The sequence below is a fragment of the Curcuma longa genome, chromosome 4, assembly GCF_044706935.1.
Source record: "Curcuma longa cultivar G26 ecotype Majalengka, Jawa Barat chromosome 4, ITB_CL_G26_1.1, whole genome shotgun sequence".
Taxonomy (NCBI): domain Eukaryota; kingdom Viridiplantae; phylum Streptophyta; class Magnoliopsida; order Zingiberales; family Zingiberaceae; genus Curcuma; species Curcuma longa.
In genome coordinates this window covers 3,933,515-3,956,276 of record NC_133864.1, presented here as the reverse complement: position 1 = coordinate 3,956,276, position 22,762 = coordinate 3,933,515, and the positions used below count along the sequence as shown (strand labels likewise).

The 22,762-nt window shown below is 34.9% G+C and overlaps 1 protein-coding gene across 1 annotated transcript; it reads left to right on the top strand.

Annotated features, from left to right (window-relative positions):
- Window positions 1-12,190: 12,190 nt before the first annotated feature.
- On the top strand, window positions 12,191-13,150 carry LOC141828369 (homeobox-leucine zipper protein HAT22-like). Its single transcript, XM_074715795.1, has 3 exons — window positions 12,191-12,428; window positions 12,543-12,622; window positions 12,714-13,150. Exons 1-3 carry the CDS (start codon window positions 12,201-12,203, stop codon window positions 13,003-13,005), a joined length of 600 nt encoding a protein of 199 aa, XP_074571896.1. The 5' UTR covers window positions 12,191-12,200; the 3' UTR covers window positions 13,006-13,150.
- The last annotated feature ends 9,612 nt before the right edge of the window (window positions 13,151-22,762 follow it).

Here is a 22,762-nt window from a genome sequence, read left to right as displayed (position 1 = left end):
ATGACCACCCGATCCAAAAATCATATCATCAATCCTAATCTCAAATACTCTCTCATCACCACTACTACCTATGCAGATCATGAACCTACATGTGCCACCATTACCCTTTGAGACCCACATTAGCTATCTGTCAACTGAATTTGATGCTTTTCTTCGCAATGACACTTGGGATCTTGTTCATCCTTAGTTTACTCAGAATCTCATTAGTTGTAAGTGGGTGTTTCTCATTAAATGTCATTTTGATGGGTCTGTTGAATGTTATAAAGTTTGTCTTGTTGCAAAAGATTTTCATCAACGTCCTTGTTCTTGTGGGCTAATTCTATCTCAACGACGTTATGCACTTGATCTTCTTACTCAGTTCAACATGCACAGTTCGAAGTCTGTCCAAACACCCCTTGCCACCATTATTAAGTTATCTCTTCATGATGGCGCCGCTTGCACAGATGTCACTCCCTACAGGCATGCCGTGGGCATTCTTCAATACCTGCTTGTCACTCGCCTAGACCTAGCCTTTGCTAATAATCGCTTCTCTCAATTCATTCATGCCCCTTCTGAACACCATTGGGGTGTGGTCAAGCATCTATTTTGCTATCTATGGTACTCTTGCTTATGGTCTTTATATTCACTCTGAGACGTCACTATCTCTTCATGACTTTACTCGTGTTGATTGGGGTTGCAATCTTTGTTGTTGCAATTATGCCCATAAGTCATATTTTGATGTTTGACACCAATAAACATTAGAGCACAAGATGAGATATCTAACTTTTGTGTTAAGTGCGCAGGAAAGTCCTTACGAGGTAAGGCAAGTACAGGAAAGTCCTTACGAGGTAAGGCAAGTGGAGGAAAGTCCTTACAGGTGAGAAGACCGGATGTCCAAGAGGGTCAAGGAGCGAACTCTTGGAATGAGGAAGTCCTTACGGGGTAAGGCAAAGCATGAAAAGTCCTTGCGGGTAAGAAGATCGGACGTGAGGCAAAAGGAAAGTCCAAGAGGCGAGCTCTTGGCATGGTAAGATAAGATGAAGATCAAGAAGGTCGACAATCAAACTCTTGATCAAGCGAGGAAGTCCAAGAGGCGAGCTCTTGGCATGAGAAAGGCCTTATAGGATAAGGCAAATGAGGATCAAGAAGGTCGATGACCAAACTCTTGATCAAGCGAGGAAAGAACTCGGTAAGACTTCATTTCAGCTACTTAATCCTGGTGTCAGTCAACTGATTTTACACTTTAGTTGACTGATTTTACACTTCAGTCGACTGGGTTTATACTTCAGTCGACTGGATTTATACTTCAGTCGACTAGGTTTATACTTCAGTCGATTGGGAGCAAATAGAAGGTAAAATGACTCAACTGATCGACCATATCAGTGGACTGATGGGAAAAACCAGTTGATTGAAATTTGAATTCCGACAAAAATTAGGCGTGACTTTAGCAGTTTAGTGATCGTTTTCTAGGTTTGACTAAATCAGTCGACTGGGATGGTAAATCCAGTCGACTGATGACTTAAAAACTGAACTGGTTTAAATGGTGAGTGCACTTCATGGAAGATACAATTAAACATTGTTTATGCTCCAAGTGCTTGTGCTCTAGTGATCAAGAAACCTGCTGGTGTTCATCTAAAAAGCTTGGAGAACCTCTTGAAGAAGAAGAAACATTCTTATCACTTTTGTATAATATCTTTACTCTTCTTCTTCCTTGTATTGCTTGGTTGTTTGTATACAACTTGTAATCTATTGTAAGAATGTTTCTCTGCCTTCGGGGTTTGTCCGAGAAGGAGAAGATATAGTGGAAGAGTGGCTGAGTGAAGATCCTTGGATTAGTCGCCTCAAGAAGACGGATACCAAGTAAAATACGCCTTATTAGCATTGTTGAGTTGTGAGAGAGTGTAGAGTGTCTTTCCTTCATCGACGAAAGTTCGAAAGAAGCTATCCAACCCCCCTTCTAGCTTACAAGGTCCTAACAATCTTGATAATCACTGTTCCACCGAAGCATATGCTATCTTCCTTGGCTCCAATCCAATCTCTTAGAGCTCTAAGAAATAAAAATCCACTGCTCGGTCCTCTACGAAAGTTGAATATCGAGCCATTGCACCGGGTGTTGCTGAAATTTCATAGATTGCTCTCTCCTTCGAGAATTGTGTGTACCTATTTTGTCTATACCTGTCATCTATAGTGATGATATTGGAGCCACTTATTTCTGTGCTAACCCGATTTTTCACTCTCATATGAAGCATATTGCCTTGGACTACCATTTTATTCTCGAACTTGTCCAGGGTGTCTAGTTGCATATTTCTCATGTCTCATCAAGAGATCAACTTGTTGATGCTCTCATCAAGTCATTATCCAGTGCTCGCCTTCGCAGTTTGTTATTCAAGATCAACATTTCTCCAGCACCTCTATCTTGAAGGGACATATTGGATTAGATATGCACATATTTATGAATATTTGATTGATTTAGCTATCATCTTTAATTAATTTTATTTCATATAAATAATTATCTAAATTAAGAATTTATTTCTTACTTATTTAGATTTGATAGACATGTATATAATCTTATTATTGTAATCAACAATATTCAAATTATTCTCAAAATCTCATAGTTGTAACAATTACGATTATAACTCCTCAAGAAATCTACCCTAAATTGGCTCTTTGCTCAACTTGATGGATTCTTTAAGAAACCCAATAGAGAGGAACCATTCTGCTACTCTTGCATCACAAACCAACCATTGTGAAAAAAGCAACAAAAGTACAACAGCAAAGGAGATGATCCTAGGAGCTGTGAAGCAATGCCAAAGATGATGATACTCCATAATTGCAATTCACAATCTCCTCCCTCACAAAATTTACTTTGAGTTGGCTCTCTGCTTTGCTTGATGAATTCTTTAAGCAACCCTATTGTCTCTTTATATAGAGAATTTTAGTCTTGATTCATGTTCATGGTTTTCGATTTGGAGCTAGCTTTCGGATCAAACTACATGAAGAATAGGTTTTAGTCAAGTGTTGAAGATCTTCCAAACGAAAATGCCATTTGATTGGTTCCACTTGAGAAGTGCCTTTCTTCAAAAATATGATTAATGTTGTTTTAATATTTTTTTTTAAAAAAAAGGAGTGTCTTTTAAAAGTGTCATTTTAATTTTTACCCTTATTTATTTGTGCTCATTGCTAAGTACATTAACATATAACACTATTTAATTTGTTATTTGTCATCTTATTTAAATTCTTAGAGGCATTGATCATATAACTATTGAATAAAGTCTCTTTCTCTGGATAGATAGATAGATAGATAGATAGATAAGTATTGTTGGTGCAATCGTTCTCAGGTAAAGGTTGACTAGGTTATTAAGTTCAGTTTGACTCGAGTTCGATTTCGATGTTTAATCAATATGTCAGTTAAATGTCAAGTATATCAAAGTTGATCGGATACTTGATGATGAAGAAGAGTCAAGTAGGTCAAGTTTGATTGAATTCTTGACAATCGAAAAGTCTATGTGGGTCATGGAGGACCGGACACTTGGCACAAAGAGGAAAGTTCAAGTAGATTACGATTGATGATCGGATACATGGTGACTAAAAATCCAATAGGGAGTTGGCAAGAGAATTCAAGTGGGTCATGGTTGTCAAGACACTTAGTGATTGGGAAAATCTAAGTGAGTCGCAGAAAACCAGACACTTGGCATGAAATAGAAAATCCAAGTGGGTTACGGTTGACTGGCCACTTGGTGGTCAGAGAAGTCCAAGTGGGTCATAGAGAACTGGACACTTGGTATGAGATGGAAAGTCTAAGTGGATCGCAGTTGACTGGACACTTAACAATGAGAGAAGTCCCAATAGGTTAAAGATGATCAAATATTGGACAACGAAAAGTCCCAGCAGATCACGGATGATCGGATGCTAAGCAGAGGAAGTCCTAGTAGGTTAAGGTCAATTAGATACCAACCAAAATGCGAATTTAACCTTGAAAAGAGTGAAATTAGGGTTAATGATCAATTTGTGTGATGTAGCAATCAATTGACAAATCCTAAATCTTAAATTCAAGTTTGCTACGTGACTAGTAAACCCTAAACCTGGATTTCAAGGTTTAGAGTTGGCACTCAATCAATTGGTGTCAAACAATCGATTGGTGTAATCAATTGCTTGGCTATGGCCATTAAACAGAAAGCTTCGTAATCAATTGGCCAGTTCGACTTGGAGTTTCCAATCGATTGGTCAAGTAAAATAGCAATTCTGCAGGTTTAAACGGTCGAATCCAATATGACAATCTATTGGTGAGTAAAACCAATCGATTGATTGGCGAAAATTAATTCGAAGAACAACCTTTAAAAGAGGATTTTGAGGCAAATAGGCATCGTCGGTTCTTTGAGATTCTAAGGCGAAGTACTAGTGTATTTCTGAATCAACAAGAGGTTATTTGAAGCAACAAGAAAATATTCAAAATAAACTTTCATTGTAAAATCATTTTAAATTTTTTTTGTCTTTGTATTTTTTTTTCTTGGTGTTGTGTTCTTGTAAGAATATAATGTAAGAAGCTTCTCCGTCTCCTGAAGGTATCCGAAAAGGAGGAGTTTATAATAGAGGGAGATCACTAGGAGTACACTTTGGATTAGTCACTTCAACGAGACGGATACTAAATAAAACCAAGATCTTATGCATGTGACATCTATTTTGATTTAAATTTCCGTTGCACATTTAAATAACAAATCCGCATTCAAGACGAGAAATGATTAAGACTATGCACTCCTCTCTAGTTCGCACAGATTCTAACAAATATTAGATCGCTACAATTGGACCACTTCAACTTGGAGGTTTGCATGGTATTTTGTTAGGTGTCGGAGGAAGTTTGTTGCCCCATATTCTATTTCAAATCCATTTACTGCAACCTCAATTGCTAACCCGAGGTTCTGGAGGCAATCTAGACATTGATGCATGGCCTTGGGGAGGCAACGAATCCGTCGTCCATTTCAGTACTCTCACATCACAACTCTTCATTTGCGACAAAAGCAACAGAATTACAACAATAAAGGAGATCATTGTGTTGGACAATCTTATTATCGGAGATAGATAAGAATAATTTGAATTACAAATCAATTTCAGTAAGATAACCTGAGTTAATAATCTCAGGTTATCAAGCTCCCTGTTGCATAGTTATCCAAGTGAGCAACGGAGTCCGAGTAGGATGCCGTTCTCGGAGTGTAACGAGGTATGTGGCCTTGATGCTTCTAGAGACTGAGTGGGAAGCGAAATCACCCAATTGTCGAGGCCAAGTGTCGAATCGCCTGATTTGTCAAGCACCGACTCAGATGAGTTACAAAGTCAAAGCATTGCCAATCTACCGAGTGGATCGTCAAACGCGAGTCAGGAGAGAAGTTGCCCGATTATTGAATATCGCTCGAGTGCCAAGTATTTAGGCATGGAGTTCATGTAATCGGAAAAGTAATCCCGAGTGGATTTCTGAGTGCTTGGGAACAGAGAAGTTGAGGGGGACGAAACCGCCGAATGCTTGGGAAATATTCCTGACTCCTAGTGCATGGATCGCTGCCTGAGCACCGAATTCAGAGAACCAGAAGTTGGGGCCTACGTTTGACACAATTCCTATAAAATAAATTCACCCCATGTACCTCTAGTGGTGCTTCAAGGTTACGTAGGTCGTCTGTTTTCCAGGATACAATAGTAAACCACGATCACCATCAAGCATTAGTAGTCGCGGCGAACTAAGATAGTACCCAAATGTTACCACGAGTAGATTTGCTCGGATTGCACTGAACGAAATTAACTCGTGTGTGAGCACAACCTAAACGGGTCGAATGTTGGACCGGGCAAGACAAAATTTGTCCAAGCGAATGAACCAATATTTTATCATATATAAATATTTTTGCTACCTGCTCAAGTGCATAATGGATTTGCACTCCCTGCGCATCCACTTGTGAGAAAGAGTCTCTCCCTTTATATATATTCACAATATCAATGTATGTACTTCAATATAAATCAAGAATAAGGTTATCAGACTCCCAATATGAAATTAAAATCTCATTCACACAATGATATTTTCTACTTTTATCCATTTTTTCTATTTACATTTTCAATACACTGTTGTTGTGTGGAGTGAAATTGAAGATGATGATGATGATGATGATGATATTCCATAATCATAATTCAGAATCTTAAGAAATCTACTGTAAATGGATTCTTTAAGCAACCGTATGTTTATATAGAGATTCTTAGTCATGGCTCATGTCGTGACTTATGAGTTCATCAATTCATGTGGGAAAATTAAGGTATTAAATAAAGAATTTGGTATTTGGGGATCATATTAAATTTAGCCAAGTTTTGAATATTTTCCACCAACGTAACTTGAGTGCCATATGATTCGCTCTAGTGAAAACTTCAGTGGGACCTTGCTAGTCAATGAGTCCAAATCAATGAATGTGCTAATTAAGACTTGCATCGTGTTGAGACCTGGTTCACGAGTTGAACGAGCTAGGGTGGCTTGGTCCATAGGTACATGCAACTTGACTCGGTTTTGGGTCATGTTGAACTTGACGCAGACCTAATTAAGTTAGGCATATTGACCCGCATGCCGAGCACAACTTGAATGCTTAAAATATAAAAGGTTTTTTTAAATAAGAAAAAAAATCTAAAAGTAAAAATATCATAAATATAATCATTTAGGATTTTAAATATTTTTTATTATTTTATTTTTGAAAAAATAAATAAATATATATGGACCTAGGTTAGCGTCAATATAACTTAATTAATTGAGCTCGACCCATATCAGGCTATTGACCCTATAATCACAGGTCTTATTATAGGTCTTGCTAAGCAAGACCCATTATTGATTGCACTAGATTTGGCCTTGAATATTCGAAGCTGGTCCATGGAAGTGAGTGATTTCTTCCTACTTGTGGAAAAATGTATTAAGAATTAATTAATTCCATGGTTTCACACTTGAATGCCATTTGATAATTGGTTCGCTTGGACCTTGCTAGTCAATGGCCATATATAGGACACAAACAGATTTATCGATGACTTATTATTATTGTTCACATCGTGCTAGAGATCTCTTTTCCTTGGACTTTGGTTACTTGAAAATTTCACATCTTCGGATCTTCATTCGCTTTGTATCTGATTTAATTTGCTATTTTATCTAGACTTTTCTTCTTGTTAAAAATTTGACTTTCCAATCTTCTTGAACTTCACTACCTTGTATCCGATCACCTGATCTGCAAGGACTTTACCTGCACACTTAATACCAAAGTGAGTCTCATTTAATTTTTCTTAATTTAAATATTGTCAAACTTCAAAATTATATTTTTTGGACATGATTGCACCAACATTGCTACATTTCTGGACTTTCAAGAGGCAAACCAAAGAAATCAACGAGTAAGGCTAACTTCATTTGTGTAAACTTGTTTGTTTTGATTTCTTTTTGTACATTTGTATTTGCCTATTTGGCTTGTATTGTTTGTAAAAATAAATATTGTAAGAGGCTTCTTATTATCTAAAGTTATCCAACAAGTAGAAGATATAGTGGAGTATCGTTCGGATCGGATGAGGCTGTGGAGTAGAAATATGAGATTCCAAACCATATTAAATCTCCGTTTGTTATGCATTTGTTAATTTTATTTTATATTTTTGTTTCTTCTTCATGTTAACTCATTGTAGATGAGCACGACGATCGAGAATATATGATGAAAGAATAGCAAATGATATTTATCCACCTCAACCGACGACATCAAATTGGTCCCAACACTTAAAAACTATGTGGAACAAAACTCATTCTCTACAAATTATACATGCTATATATATTTATTTATGCCAATTAAATTGAGTCATTTGCTAACACATTGGCATGTATCGACATCTAATTCCTTACTTTGCCATCTTATTTAAAAGCTTAGGTGACATTTATATATATAACTATATATTGAACAAACTTTTGACGATACTCCATAATCATAATTCACAACCTCCTCCTCCTCCTCAGGGCATCCACTCTAAGTTGGCTCTTTGCTAAGTTTCTATAGATTCTTTAAGCAATCCTATAATCTTCATATAGAGGGCTCTCAGTCATGGCTTATGCATGTTTTGACTTATGAGCTCATCAAATAGGACCGTGGAAAAATCTATCAAGAATTTCATGATTTCCACTCAAGAATTTGGACTTTTATGATCAAATTAAATGAAAATTTGAATTTAGTCAAAAGTGTTGAATAACTTTATGTTCAAATTAAATGACAAATTAAATTTAATCAAAAGTGTTGAATATCTTCCACACTCGGATGCCATTTGTTTGGTTCTAGTGAAGAAGGTCATCAATTGTGTTCTTGAGAAGACTCTAAAGTCATAAGAAGTGAGAGAACAAGATTTGTCAACAAACATAAAAGTGGGAAATTGGAATTTCATCCTAAAAGGTTATTCACTTTTAAAATTCTTATCATAATTCTTAATATTTTTTCAAAGTTTGAAATTTCTCGGGCGTGTTTGTTTCAAATCTATCATGTATAATTTTGATTACGTGATTATCAAATAATCACATGACAAAATTATGGAGAAAAAAATATAACCTATGTTATTTGGTTTAATTTTAAATAATGCAATATATATAAACTTATTTGTTTGGAGGTTTTAGTATATAACTTAATTAGTGTAGAGAATTGTATTAATTGTTGGATCGATGATCTACGATTGTATTTGTTTTAAATTTTGAAAATTAAAATTTGATTGTCACTGCGACTATTTATGCATATGCTGTAATATATCCAACAATAATATAATAATTAATGCATTTGAATGAATGAAAATAAACTAAAATATATATAGTAATAATATTATTATTATTGGTGATATATATAAATAAATACATTTGGATAATATTTTATAATATTTTATTATTTTAGATGTTTTAAAGATAATTTTATTAGATTTTAGATTATATCTATTTAATTTGTCTCAAGGAGTTGATTAATTCAATTGATCAAAATTTTAGATTATATCTATTTAATTTGTCTCAAAGAGTTGATTAATTTAATTGATCAAAATTTTAATAAAAAAATCAAGTTTAAAAAAAAACTCAAGCGATCGTCTCTCACGTGTGTGATCGTGCACTCACCGAGCCGCCTGTCACAGCCGATGATCCGCTTGCTATCTTCGACCCCTAGTGAGTCTTCTGCATGAAGGAATGGCGGCAAAGTCGAGCCGACATCGCTTGTCGACCGTCCTATTCATGAGATCGATGAGCCACTCTCACTACTGGCCCCCGATAAGCCTTCCGTAAAATGGAATGGCGATGACGCTACCAGTGGGATAGTTAGGATTTTCAACTAGAAGGGATGAATTCAATAAATTAAAAAAATTGATACAATACAAAATGATTTTAATTAGTATTATTTTTTAAAAAATATATATTATATATAATATTAATTGTTATAAAAATTTGGTAGGGGGGGGGGGGGGGGGGGGGGGGGGGGGGGGGGGGGGGGGGGGGTGTTGCAGTTGCACCCTCCCATCCTCACTTGGCTACGTCCTTGGACAGCTGACGTATAGTAGGCATATATATCATTACTTAAAAATTGATCATTATCTAAATTAAATAAAATTATTAATGATAACCTTCGAAATAACCAAGAGGATCGACACTATTGAGTTATTCAACTAAATAAAGATAATAATGTGATTGTTTTTATATTTAAGAAAAATAAGAATATGTGTTTGACACATTATTATCTTGTTGAGTAATTAACCAGATTAGTGATTTAGTGTTTACATCACCATCATCATTATTATTTTGTTCATATATTTGTATCTATCCAATTTTTTAATGGAATATGATTTCCTTGCAATGTTACTCCATTGACTCTTGCCTTGTACAATATTCAAACTTCAATGCATGTAATGATTAAAATAAATCTAACAAATATTTTTTTATAAAACATCTCAATCACTTTATTATTTGAACAATTCCTTGTTAATAATTAAAGGAAATTAATATTTGTGTATGATATACACATATACCCTAACATTAAAATTACTTGTTTTTTTTATTTAATTATTTCCCATAAAACAAAAAGAAAAGAAAAGAAAATTTCTTGCATTCATTTTCTACAATGACACAAGGCACCATTATGACTAATTAATATTTTAGGGCAATAATTTAAATCATATGAACTATATCAATTAATTATTTAACCAGGCAAATGATTAAGAAATGAGTAGACTTTTGTATTTCTAATAATAATGGCATTTAATGCAAGAAAATGTCATGTATATTTGAATTATTATCATTATTATAATATAATAATATAACTTTAATATAAAAGATTTGGATGACTAAGACCACTCTAAAAAATAAAGAAAAGTAAAAGGAATGATTGAGCCAAATTTGAGGTCCATTTCGTGCCAAAATGTGATTGAGTTCATTGCTTATACTTTCGTCTATCTCTTTATTTTAACTTTCAACTTTTTATTTGTTTGGAAGTTTGTAGTGCATATCCTCCAACATGAAATAGTGAAGAAAAGGTGAAGAAAACGATTGAGATATGTATATTTCACACTTAACTAGCTAGATCATTATCGATATTGATGACTTCTTGTATATCATTGTTAGTCAATATAACGTGCCCTTTGAATTAGGTTGTTGAACAATTAGAAAGCGAATTCTATCATACCACAATGAACTAAGTTCTCATTTCTAATTAGCTTCTTGTTGAGGGAGGAAAGAAATTCATCCATAATAAAAAAGTACATAATTATCGGTTTATATATGAATTTATAGACTTAATCCTAAATAAAGCATACTTATTAAGCAAGCAATAGGTTTTATTATAGAGCATTGACCTTGTCTTTTGACTTAATCACCTACCTTCTTAGCAACTAATGGTGATTATTTGATTAATTATTAGATTAGGAAGGAGACTTGATCAAGTTAATGATGGTTGAATTACCTAACAATTGCCACTCAATCAAAGATAAATGAGTTGATTATTACTTCTCACATAGAAGTGATTAAAATATCTAAATTAAGATGTAGGAGATGCGAATAACTAATTGTATTAGTTATTTTAAACCATCACCTAATCGTAGTATTATAAAACCTTCTTTGAACCTATTAGGGTTCTTGTCTTTTTTTTTAATATTTTCTTATTGTATGGTGTGTTTGTTTGTGCATCCCCTCTATCAATCACGAACAACCCTAAACTTTTTTATCGGTTGTGTTCTAATTATTATTCGTTCCTTGGTCCATTTGTGATCTTCCTCTCCATTTGCCACTATATTGTCATATCCTCCTCCTCCTCCACCAAACTCTAACCCACTAAACAAAGGAAGAAGTAGCGGGGACGACAACTAAATTTTGCAATGGCCTTCGTAAAGCCTTTGATAGTGAAGCCAACATCATTGGGATCGTTGTACCCTATAAATGAAGTTAAAATTATTTTCTTCATCGTCAAAATTTTAACACAATATACATAAGGATATGATCCTAAAAGAGAAATTTAAGTACTCATGATCATACTTGATGTATTAACTTGAGTTATAATATGTTCCAAATTCAACTCATTTATTCATGTAAATTAATCTCGCAAACACACATCTAAACCAACCAATAAATTGGTGGACAAGCAATTAATCCATCATGGTCTCCATGTTTAATAATTTACTAAGCTATCACAAAAGTCTTAATCAAACATCACTACAATTTGCCATTAATTTCAAGTTACTCATTTATTTTTCCTTCGTCTCTAATTTCTAATTCTTGTTGAAGTAGCCAATAGGAGAAAGAGACACCACTTGTGAGGCTATTCTCCTCTCGTATAGAGGTGGTAACGTTTGATCGAGACACGCGTTTGATCTCAATTCGAACTCGACTTGTTCAATAAACAAATCAAAGGACATATCTTCAAGTTTTGCAACTATATAGCTAGCTAGCTAGCATAGGGAAAATCCAAGGATGGAGTCTCATCAGATCTTATAGCGAACCGTGAGAGGCCTTCTTCAAACTAGCCGAAAGGCGCCCTTTCGAGAATTGTTTATTCATTTATTTATGTTTTTCTTCTCTTTTTTTCGCCTTCACTTTATCTTCTTTATTCCTACAATCCTATTTGCCATCTTATGTCATGCACCGTGTCATTGAGCCACTTGATACTCATCCCACAATATAATTCCCTCATCCACGACAAACAACCAAAACCCCTCCCTTCACTGACTACTCCATGGATGTTGAACCACCCTACTCAGAAACCACCCTCTCCCTCAAACTCAGCTACCGTGATGCCGATCCTCCACGGCGACCGATATTTGAGGGTTGCTCATCAGCTGCTAGGCCCGACGAGCCTGCTCTTAGTCTCGGTGACCGAGGAGCAAGGAAGAAGCTGAGGCTATCCAAGGAGCAAGCTGCCCTTTTGGAAGACATGTTCAAGGATCATTCCACTCTCAATTCGGTTATGATTAGTTCAATTCTTATCGAAATCGATCATTTGTGATGACGAAAATACATATAATTCGATAACTTTATCGGCTAATTTTGATTTGGTATGGTTTCTTATGGAATTCAGAAACAAAAGCAAGCGTTAGCCCGGCAGTTGAAGCTTTTGCCCAGGCAAGTAGAAGTGTGGTTTCAAAACAGGAGAGCAAGGTAATTAATTTAATTATTTTATTACTAAAAGTTTATATTATTATTATTATTATTATTGTTGTTGTTATTATTATTGTTGTCGAAATTGAAGAACTAAGTTGAAGAAAACCCAAGTGGAGCGTGAGATTCTAAGGAAGTGTTGTGACGCGCTTAGAGAAGAGAACAAGAGGTTGAGAAAGGAGCTACATGAGCTCAAGTCCACAAAGTGTTCTGCAACATGGTTAACGCAACCGCCTCACGCAGCCTTTGTGATATGCTCGTCGTGCAAAAAGGTCATCAATGAAGGTGGCACTAGCGATGGTACCAAAGGAAATGGATCGGATATCGTAGAGGCGGCTAAGCCTCGCTTCTTCAACCCCTTTGCGCACTCAACTGCGCGTTGATTAAGGCGGGGGAGGGGGACACACATCTGTTAGTTGCTAGTCGCATAGCCCTTTCTTTTAACAAGGGCAAGGTGAATACATATACACACACATATCTACAAATAGATTTGTAAATTAGGGTTTTAAAAGAAATTTGTCATGAATTATATATGTTTTTCTTGTTGATATTCTTGTAATTATATCAATTAAAATTAAATAAATATTTAGTTTGAAGATTGAAGTGGTCATTCCACATGGTTTGACGATATAAAACTTGATCATTTTCATTAAAGAAAGAAAATAAATCAAATATATATAAATATTATTTTATCCCTATTTAATTTGGATTTTATCAAATGTTTTTAACTAAAAAATGATAATAAAATATTATTAGGGTCATGAATATTTCAACTCAAGTCGATCGGTTTGACCGCAATCAGATTCTTAGAGATTTTATTCAATTATTAGAATCTTGACTATTTCTAAGTCTAATCATGAGCACATGATCACATTTTCACCTAATTCATAAATAAAAAATGAGGGAGAAAATGGATGCATTTTGATATTTTGGAAACTTTTATTTTACATTTAAAAAAAAAAAAATTAAAACGGTCTCAAAACTCTTATTAATTCATATAAAAATCTAATCTATAGTTTTTAGAAATTGAAATTTATTATTTTGAAATTGTCATTTATTATTATTATTATTTAGACATTTTTGTTTTTTATTGTGTTCATCCCAAAATGAAAAGTAAAGAAGAAGCCAAAGGGAAATTTCTTTGAACCTTCTCTTCACAAAAAAGCAAAAGCAAGTGCAAGAAAAGAAAACATATCTTAAAAGTATTATTATTGTTATTATTATTATTGAACATGATTGATTGGATCATTCTCTAGATCTTCACTTTGAGTAACATCTCCTTTTTCTTTTATTCTTTTGTAAAAGAATAAATAATACTCTCTTTTTGCCTTAATTTCATTCATAAAATCAAACAAGTAGAATCGTTGCATAGAATAAAATTTTCTTTTTGCAACGTCAAAAATAAATTAAATGTTAGTGTTTAGGGCTTACGTGTGAGATGGTAAAATTGTATAAAGAGTTTATGCGGCTACAATATAAAATATATTTTGGTAAAAGGAGATAAAATTATCAGCTAGAAAAAATGGTTGATAATTTTTTTAAAAATTAATAGCCAAATATATTTTGATTGTTAATTTTGATTAAGTGGTCAAAATACATTTAATAGTTAAATTTAAAATGCAATTAATATTTATTTTTTTCTCAATTTATCATCATTTCTATAAAAAACTGATGAATTTGAACATTTTATTTAAAAGTTATTGGCCACTCAATTTTTTAGTCGGTATATTTTTCTAAAATATAATTATTAATTTATATTACCATTAGTTTATCTGCATATTAATATTAATTATCTATAATTAAATTTACAAATATTAATTTTTATTACTAATCTATTTTAATTATTGTTTTCCTTTCATGTTGAATATGTTAATGGAAATATACTTTAGAAATTCAAAATATACTAGATCAATGTACTAACTTACTCTCGTACATCTTGTTTTCCTTTCTAATGACTTTTGTATAACATGATATTACTTTTTTTTTTGTCATTTTCAGATATGTTTTTTTGTCGGATTCACTATATTAATGAAAATATATTCTAGAAATTCAAAATATATATTGGAGAGGCAAGACGTCAATATGTTTTGATGGTTGATCAAATACGTCAAAATTAATCAGATACTTGATAGTGAAAAAATTTAAATGGATCATGGTTGATCGAACATTTAACGCTTGAAAGTCCAATAAGAAATTGATAAGGAGAAATTTAAGTGGATCATGGTTGATCGAACACTTAATAATGATGAAGTTCAAGTGGATCACAATTGACTAGACACTTAACATGAAAGATAAAATTCTAACATGTCAAAGAGAACCAGATGTTAGGCATGAGAAGTGAAGTCCTAACAGGCCATAGAAGACTAGATGCATATCGATGAAGTTTTAACAGGTCATGAATGACCGAATGTTAGACATGTGGAAGTAAAGTTCTGACAGGTCATGGGGAACTAGATATCGAGCATGGAAAGGAAAGTCCTAATAGGTCATGGAAAACCGGATGTCAGGCACATGGTTGAAGTCCTAACAGGCCATGAAGGATAGGATGTTAGACACGAGAAATAAAATCTTGATAAATCATAGAGGACTGAATATTAGACATAAGAAAGGAGGTCCAAATAGATCAAGGATGTTGGTGCAGCAGAAGTGATTCGAATCGCTAGAGGGAATGGGTGAATAACAATTTGCAAACAAAATTTGATCTTTCTCTAACAACATAGCAAGGACACATGTACATTAATCGAAATAAAATGCATATAAATGGAAAGAGACTCGTTGTCTTACTTGGTTTGCAACCAATGGGTTTCTAGTCCAAGACTATGAAAGGTGCACTAAAATCTCCTCTTTGAAAATATCTCAGAGGAGGAGAAACCTCTTACACCAATTGTGTACAAGAATACAGTTAAAAGAACATAACAAAGAATGTAGTTCGAGCGTGTATCTTTCAACTGAACTCATCGTCTCCTTTTATAGCCACTATTCAAAGTGCCGACGTGGCACGTTCAGTAGACTAATTGAGCGGATTGGTCTACCGATTTGGGTGATGTGGCAGCTGATGTGGTGAATAACCTTTATCTGATTCAATGATCGTTTGCTGATGTGATGGATAAACCTTATCCGATGTAACGATCGTTTGCTGATGTGGCAGATTAACCACATCATCCATTCAATGGTCCTTGCCTAACCCTTTGCTGACGTGGCATTTGGTAGACTGATCTGGTTTGGTAACATCATCCACTCAGTGTCCTTGCCTGACTGTTTGCTGATGTGACATTCGATAGACCGATCCATTAGTTTGAACCACTTGGCTCAGTCTTCCTTCCAATTTCGCGTGCCTCAGATGCCAAAGTACTCTTTGTAACTCCTTGTCCTTCAGATGCATTGAGCTCGTCCGCTCCTTTCCCGTGTCATCCTTCTTACTCGTTGCTTCTTCTGCCCAGGTTCGCCATCTCCGATGCTCCTCGTCCTTTTCAGTTCCTCACCGTACTTCACCAGATTTTGAGACATCGGCTACCTGTGTGTTCTCCTAAGTTCATGCATACTTAAACACATAAATTAGTGACACAAGTAAGACCTAACTTAGACTAGTTTGATAACACATCAAAACTACCATAGTTCAACCACTTGGAGTTAACAGAGGAGGATCTGATGTTTGACAATATAAAAGTCTCGAAAAATCAAGGTTAACTAGATACTAGACAATTGTATAAGTCCCGATAGATTAAGGTTGATCAAATATTAGGCAAGCAAAGTTCTAGTAGGTCAAGGTTGATCCAATGTTAGCAGAGGAGAAGTCTTGGTAGGTCAGAGTTAACAAGATACTAAGCGAAGTGAGAATTTAGCCTCGGTAAGGATGAAATAGAGGTATCAATCGACTGATATGGGAATAACAATCGATTGATGAGCTCGAAACCACGAGTTTGAGGTTTAAGAGGGGTTTGTAGCATGATTAATCAACAGCTGAATGATAGCAGTCGACTGATGGCATTGTTGAAGTGAATAAAAAGTTTTTGAGTCGATTCAAGAACTCGACTACTGAAGAATCAATCAACTATTAGGTGTATAACAAATGATTGCTAACTTGGATGCTGAGCTAGAAGAAGTCGTTGACAATGTTCAAATTTTAATAGAACAATCGACTAATGATGATAAGTAGTCGACTGATAAGCAAAAAGCAGTCATGGCAACAAACTTATAAAAGAAAGTTTCATGAAGGATTCTAAACACCGTTTCTTAGAGACTTTGAAGGGGAAGTATAGTAGTGATACCGCTAAAACTCTAAGTCGTGGAGTAGAAATCGAGGGTTCCAAACCACATAAATTGAGGTCTTGTACTTGTATTTTATTTTGTTTTTGTTTCTATATTTTAGTTGCGTACTAATCTTTACACAGATGAGCACAGTGAACAAAATCATGAATCTCTATTCACCCCCTCTAACAACATCATTGATCCCAACATTCTTGCTTTTATATCTTCCTCATCTATCAAACATTCAATCATCCTTGACCTATCAAAATTTCCTATATTGCATTTGCATATCTATGTGAAATAATTTATATCAAGTGCATGATTCCATCAAATCCTCATGCTTAAAAAAGTATTTAGTTACAAAAATAATTCACTAATTTCTATTTCCATTTTTTTATTTATAGTAGTTGTTGGTGAAATCGATCTCTAGTCAAGGTTAATCAAGCTCTAGTTAACTCGAGTTAGGTTTCGATGTTTGATCAACATGTTAATTGGTCGAGTAAGACGTCAAGTAGGTCAAGGTTGTCTATATACTTTACTTGATGAGCATGGTTGAGCAAATGATGTGTGTTTGAATAAAGAGTCAAATAGGTCAAGTTGATCGGATACTTGACAAGAAGCAACCAACAACGAGTAAAGGAAAGATCACTTGTGTATATTATTATTTACAAATTTCATTTTCTCTCTAACTTTGTGTTTTACTTGTGTGTTTATAAGAACAAGTGTTGTAAGAAGTTTTTCTACCTTCAGAAGGTGTTCGACAAGGAGAAAGTATTGTAGTAATACGTTAAAATTCTAAGCCGTGGAGTAGAAATCAAGGGTTTCAAACCACATAAATTGAGGTCTTGTACTTGTGTTTTATTTCTATATTTTCGTTGCGTACAAATCCTTTGTAGACAAGCACAATAAACAAAAATCATGAATCTCTATTCACCCCCTCTAACAACTTCATTGATCCCAACATTCTTGCTTTTAAATTGTCCTCATCTACCAAACATTCGATCATCCTTGACCTATTAAAATTTCTTATATTGCATTTGCATATCTATGTGAAATAATTTATATCAAGTGCATAATTCCATCGAATCCTCATGCTTAAAAAAGTATTTAGTTACAAAATAATTCACTAATTTCTATTTTCATTTTTTAAAATTTATAATAGTTGTTGGTGCAATTGATCTCTGGTCAAAGTTGATCAAGCTCAAGTTGACTTGAGTTAGGTTTCGATGTTTAATCAATATGTTAAGTGGTTGAGTAACAATGGTATGATATTGACATCCTAAGCCCGCATAAGTTAAGGCTGATTAGATACTTGACTTAATGAGCATAGTTGAGCAAATGATGTGTGCTTGAGTATAGAGTCAAGTAGAAGTTGAATACTTGACAAGAAGAGAAAAGTCCAAGTGAGTTAAGGTTGACCAAATACTTAGTGATTAGAGATGACAAAAGTCCAAGTGGATCATGATTAACCGAATACTTGGTGATTGGAAAGTCCAATAGGGAGTTGGCAAGAGAAAAATCTCAGTTGGTCACGATTGACTGGATACTTGGTGATCCAAAGTTCAATAGAGAGTTGGCAAGGGAAAAATCAAAGTGGGTCATGGTTAATCGGACACTTGTTAATCGAAAGTTCAATGGAGAGTTAGTAAGAGGAAAATCCAAGTGGGGCACAGTTGATCGGATATTTGGTGATTTGAAGTCCAACATGGAGTTGGTGATCTGAAGTCCAAGTAGATCATGAAGGATTGGACACTTAGCATGAGAAATAAAGTCTAAGTGGGTCATAGAAGTACCAGACACTTAGTGATAATGAAAGTCCTAGCAGGTCAAGATTGACTCGAATGCTAGGCAATAAGAAAGTCCAGGCAAATCAAGATTGATCAGATGTCAAACAATGATGAAGTCCCAATAGGTCGAGGTTGACCGGATGCTAGGCAATGGAAAGTCTCGACAAGTCAAGATTGATAAGATACTGAGCAAAGAAAGTTCTAGTAGGTTGAGGTCAAACAGATATTAGACAAGATGAGAATTCAACCCTGATAAGGTTGAAACACGAGTATTAGTCGATTGATTGAGTGAATTGATTGATCGATGAACTCTAAACTCCAAAATTAAAGTTTAAGAAGTTTTTAGGGTTTGTTATAGTAATTAGGATTTTTGTTACATTAGTTAGGGTTGCTATAGTAGCTAGGGTTCGCTGCAAAACACTAAACACCGAAAATTAGGGTTGCTATAATAACTTTAGGATTTGCAATAGTAACTTTAGAGTTTGCTACAATCATCGGGTTTAAGATTGTTTAGCTATAATACTTTGCTACTATAGCCAATATATCGATCAGTGGCTTCTAGCAATAGATTGGTGACACTGCAATAGCGAACAGAATACTCCCGAATCGACTGGCTAGTTTGACTGGAAGCAAACAATCAATTGGTATGGCTCACCAATCGATTGGTAAGGTAAAAAGGAGTCGTTTTATAAGTTTAAATGGTCAGATTTGATAGTAATCGATTGGTGAAGGTAAGCAATTGATTGCTAGATAATTTTTAGTGTGAAAACAACCTTATAAAAGAGGGTTCATGAAGATTTGAAGGAGCCAATTCTTGAGAGGTTAGATGCGAAGTGCTGCTGCATTTTCTACCATCAAGAGATTATTCAAAGCAATAAGCAAGCTTCCAAAGTAAAGATTTCATATGTAAAGTTTGAGTTACTTTCATTTGCTTTTGTATTTGTCTTTCTTATTGTGTTCTTGTAAGAATTTATTGTAAGAGGTTTCTCCGCCTTCGGAAGGTATCCGAAAAAGAGAAGATTATAGTGGTGGTAGATCGCTAGGAGTTGGCATTGGATTAGTCATCTTAAGCGGTGGATGTCAAGTAAAATCTCAGAAGTTGTACATGTGACATCAAATTTAAGTCAAGTTTTCTACTACGCATTCAAACGACGAGCCCACAATCATGACAAATCAATCATGGCTTTTCACCCTCCCTCGCTCACATGAGTCCTAACAAATGGTATAAGAGCAAGGTCGCTTGAAAGAAGAAGAAGTTGAAGTTTTGAGCTCTACAATATCAACAAGTCACAAGAGTAATCATCAAAGGAGCTAGGCTTCAAATGGATCCTTGGGATGGATTTGGATACGATACTCGAGTACCTCCTCCTTTCGAATTAGGAGGGTTTACTCCATGGAAGGCAAGGATGGAAATTTTCCTTATGATGGACATAGAGCAATGGTTTGCTCTAACGAAATGATTTAAAACTCCTATAGATAAAAAGGAAAAACTTCTTCAAAAAAGCAAATGAACTGAGGAGCAAGTCAAAAGATTTGAGGATCATGATAAGATAATCAAGATTTTGATTAATTTAGTGTCTAATAATATTTTATACAAGTTAGGTAAATTCCAAGATGTTAAGGAGCTATGAAGCAAGTTGGTCAAGCCCCATGAAGATTCATCATCAGCACAAAGTGAAGACAAGACCAAAGAAGGAGTTTTGTTGACACTAGAGCATGATGACTCGGAGGTTGAGAGGTGTTTAGCATCCAAAAGGGAAGACGAAGAAGCATCCACTTCAAGGATTGAGGGAGAGAGACCATTAATACCGAAACAAGAAGAACCCTCAACTTTCGGAGCCTATGAGGAGGAAGATCATGTCACCTCAACATGTCAAGAGAGCTCAAATCATAAAGATATACCAAATTCAATTATAAAAAAAATAAAGATTATATAATATGCTTTAATTGTATGGAGAAAGGGCACTACAAGAGCAAGTATCCCAAATTGATGAAGAAGAAGATTCAAATGACACCCAAGACAAAAGAGAAACCAAGAGAAGTTAGCCCCATGATGCAAAAAGGCAAAGAGTATATAGTATGCTTCTTGTGAAATAAGAAATAGCATTATCAAAATCAATGTCTAAAGAGGAGGCTTTCAAGTGAGAACAAAGAAGGAAGTTCAAGTTTAAGGGGAGCACCTAAGGCAAGAACCGAGGTACCATTAGCTAATGGTATTTCTTTATTTCAAGATAATTCTAAGGGCAATTATAGATTATATCATGCTAAAATAACTTTACCTAAGGATAGCAAGGTAGAAAATAACCTAGGTAATATTCATAAGTTCCCTTATCCTAATTATGATTCCGTCGAAAGGAACAGTATGAAGATATCGAGGTTCCAATTGATCTTCCTGGCTTTTTTGGTACGTTTCAAGATGAGAAATTCATTGATTGGTTGAACGAAGTAGAGAGAAATTTTTTTTATAAGAAAATATCCGATCGTGTGAAAGTTAAACTGATTGTCATCAAACTCAAAGGTCGAGCATCAACGTGGTGAGAGCAGTTGCGTCGATTATGTGAAAGACAAGGCAAAGCCAAGACTACTAATTGGAGAAAATGAAGAAAAAAAATGAAAGGTCACTTTCTTCCCTTCGGTTATACTCAAATTTTGTTCTAGGGACGATTGGGTTTCACCGTAGAGGATGATAGCTTCAACGTCCAAGATGACCTAGACGGATATGATGATGAGGCAGAAGAAATCGATGAGGATGATGAAGATAATAATGACTTAGAGAAGTATGAAGTTCATCAAACCTCTTATCCTAACTTTGTCAGTACATCAGTGCACAAAATCCTCCCTGCTCAATCTGTTTCCTTTGCATCAAAGGCTCCTATTGCTGATACTGTTAACATTGTGCATCTAGACAGCATACATGTTCCTTCATTAGACGTCTTCTGTGACGATAGTGTGAAAAAAAAATGTTGCAAACTTCTCTTCCAAAACCTCTGCCCTTGAGAATGTCAATAAGGTTCAGGGAGAAGTCATAAAGAATAATATTTCTGACAAGGGAAAAATTGAGTTTGAGGGTACAGATTCATTTGTTGACAATTATGTTTCCGTATTGGAAAGATTGCTTGGTGGTTCTCTACACACTTCTACTAGCTCAGCAATTTCTGCTGCAAATCAGGGTTTTAACATGGATGAAGAACCATGGGCGCCTTCACTTTCCAAATCTTCCAAGTTTTCTAGTTGGTCTATTGAAGATAATAAGCTTTCTGAAGATTTCTCATCGAAGAATTTGCTTTCTTTAATCACTAATAAGGATAAAGTTGGCTCTTCAACTTCAACAGTTTCTCATGACAAATTACTTAATCATGTGGACTGAAGCAGTATCAGTAGTTTCTCATGACAAATTACTAGAGCTTGAGCATCAAATTTCTTTCTCCATTTCTCCATTACAAAAGGGGGCCAAGAAAGAGAAGGAGATGACATTTGGAACTGGCGTAGATGTTGAATTCTTGGATAAATTGTCTTTAACTGATAAAAGTTCTCTTTCTTATCTAGCAATTCCTGATAAAAACACTATTGAGATAATATTCAACTCTGAGAAGTCCATGACCCTTGAAGCATTATTGGGAACCACTTTTATGAACGAGCTTCAATTTGTTCAAGCTCTAGTTTCTACAAGAAGAGCAGTGATAGATGATGAAACCAACATTGATGCCTTCCCATCATCGGTTGGATTGTTTTTCCCAAAATCAGATGCTATCTGCCTTCCCATCATCCATGCTCAAGCTCCAGAATCTGTCACCCTACCACAACGCATGAGTGTAATTTAAGAACCTCATTACGAATAGTGTTGGAGGAACTCTTGGAAGCTGCAACTGCGCTTAACAACAAATGTGGGCAGAAGCACAACTGGATAAAAGGCGTTTTAAAGAAGAATATTCTAGCAGATTTCAAGGATTATTCTTTTTCCCTGAAGGCGATCAGTTAGCTGACCAGATTGTCGATATGCTTGATTTCTTTGGGTTATACTCTGTCATGTGTTTGGGGATCACTGCAGGAGCCAATGTCCTTACTGTTTTTTCATCAAATACAGTGAACGTACTTGCAGTTTGAT

Bases quoted from the DNA above. Each gene is read 5' to 3' on its own strand.
- LOC141828369 (XM_074715795.1), top strand. From the start codon at position 12,201: ATGGATGTTGAACCACCCTACTCAGAAACCACCCTCTCCCTCAAACTC. The intron at 12,429-12,542 runs GTTATGATTAGT...TATGGAATTCAG, and splicing joins ATCATTCCACTCTCAATTCG to AAACAAAAGCAAGCGTTAGC. The intron at 12,623-12,713 runs GTAATTAATTTA...TCGAAATTGAAG, and splicing joins TTTCAAAACAGGAGAGCAAG to AACTAAGTTGAAGAAAACCC.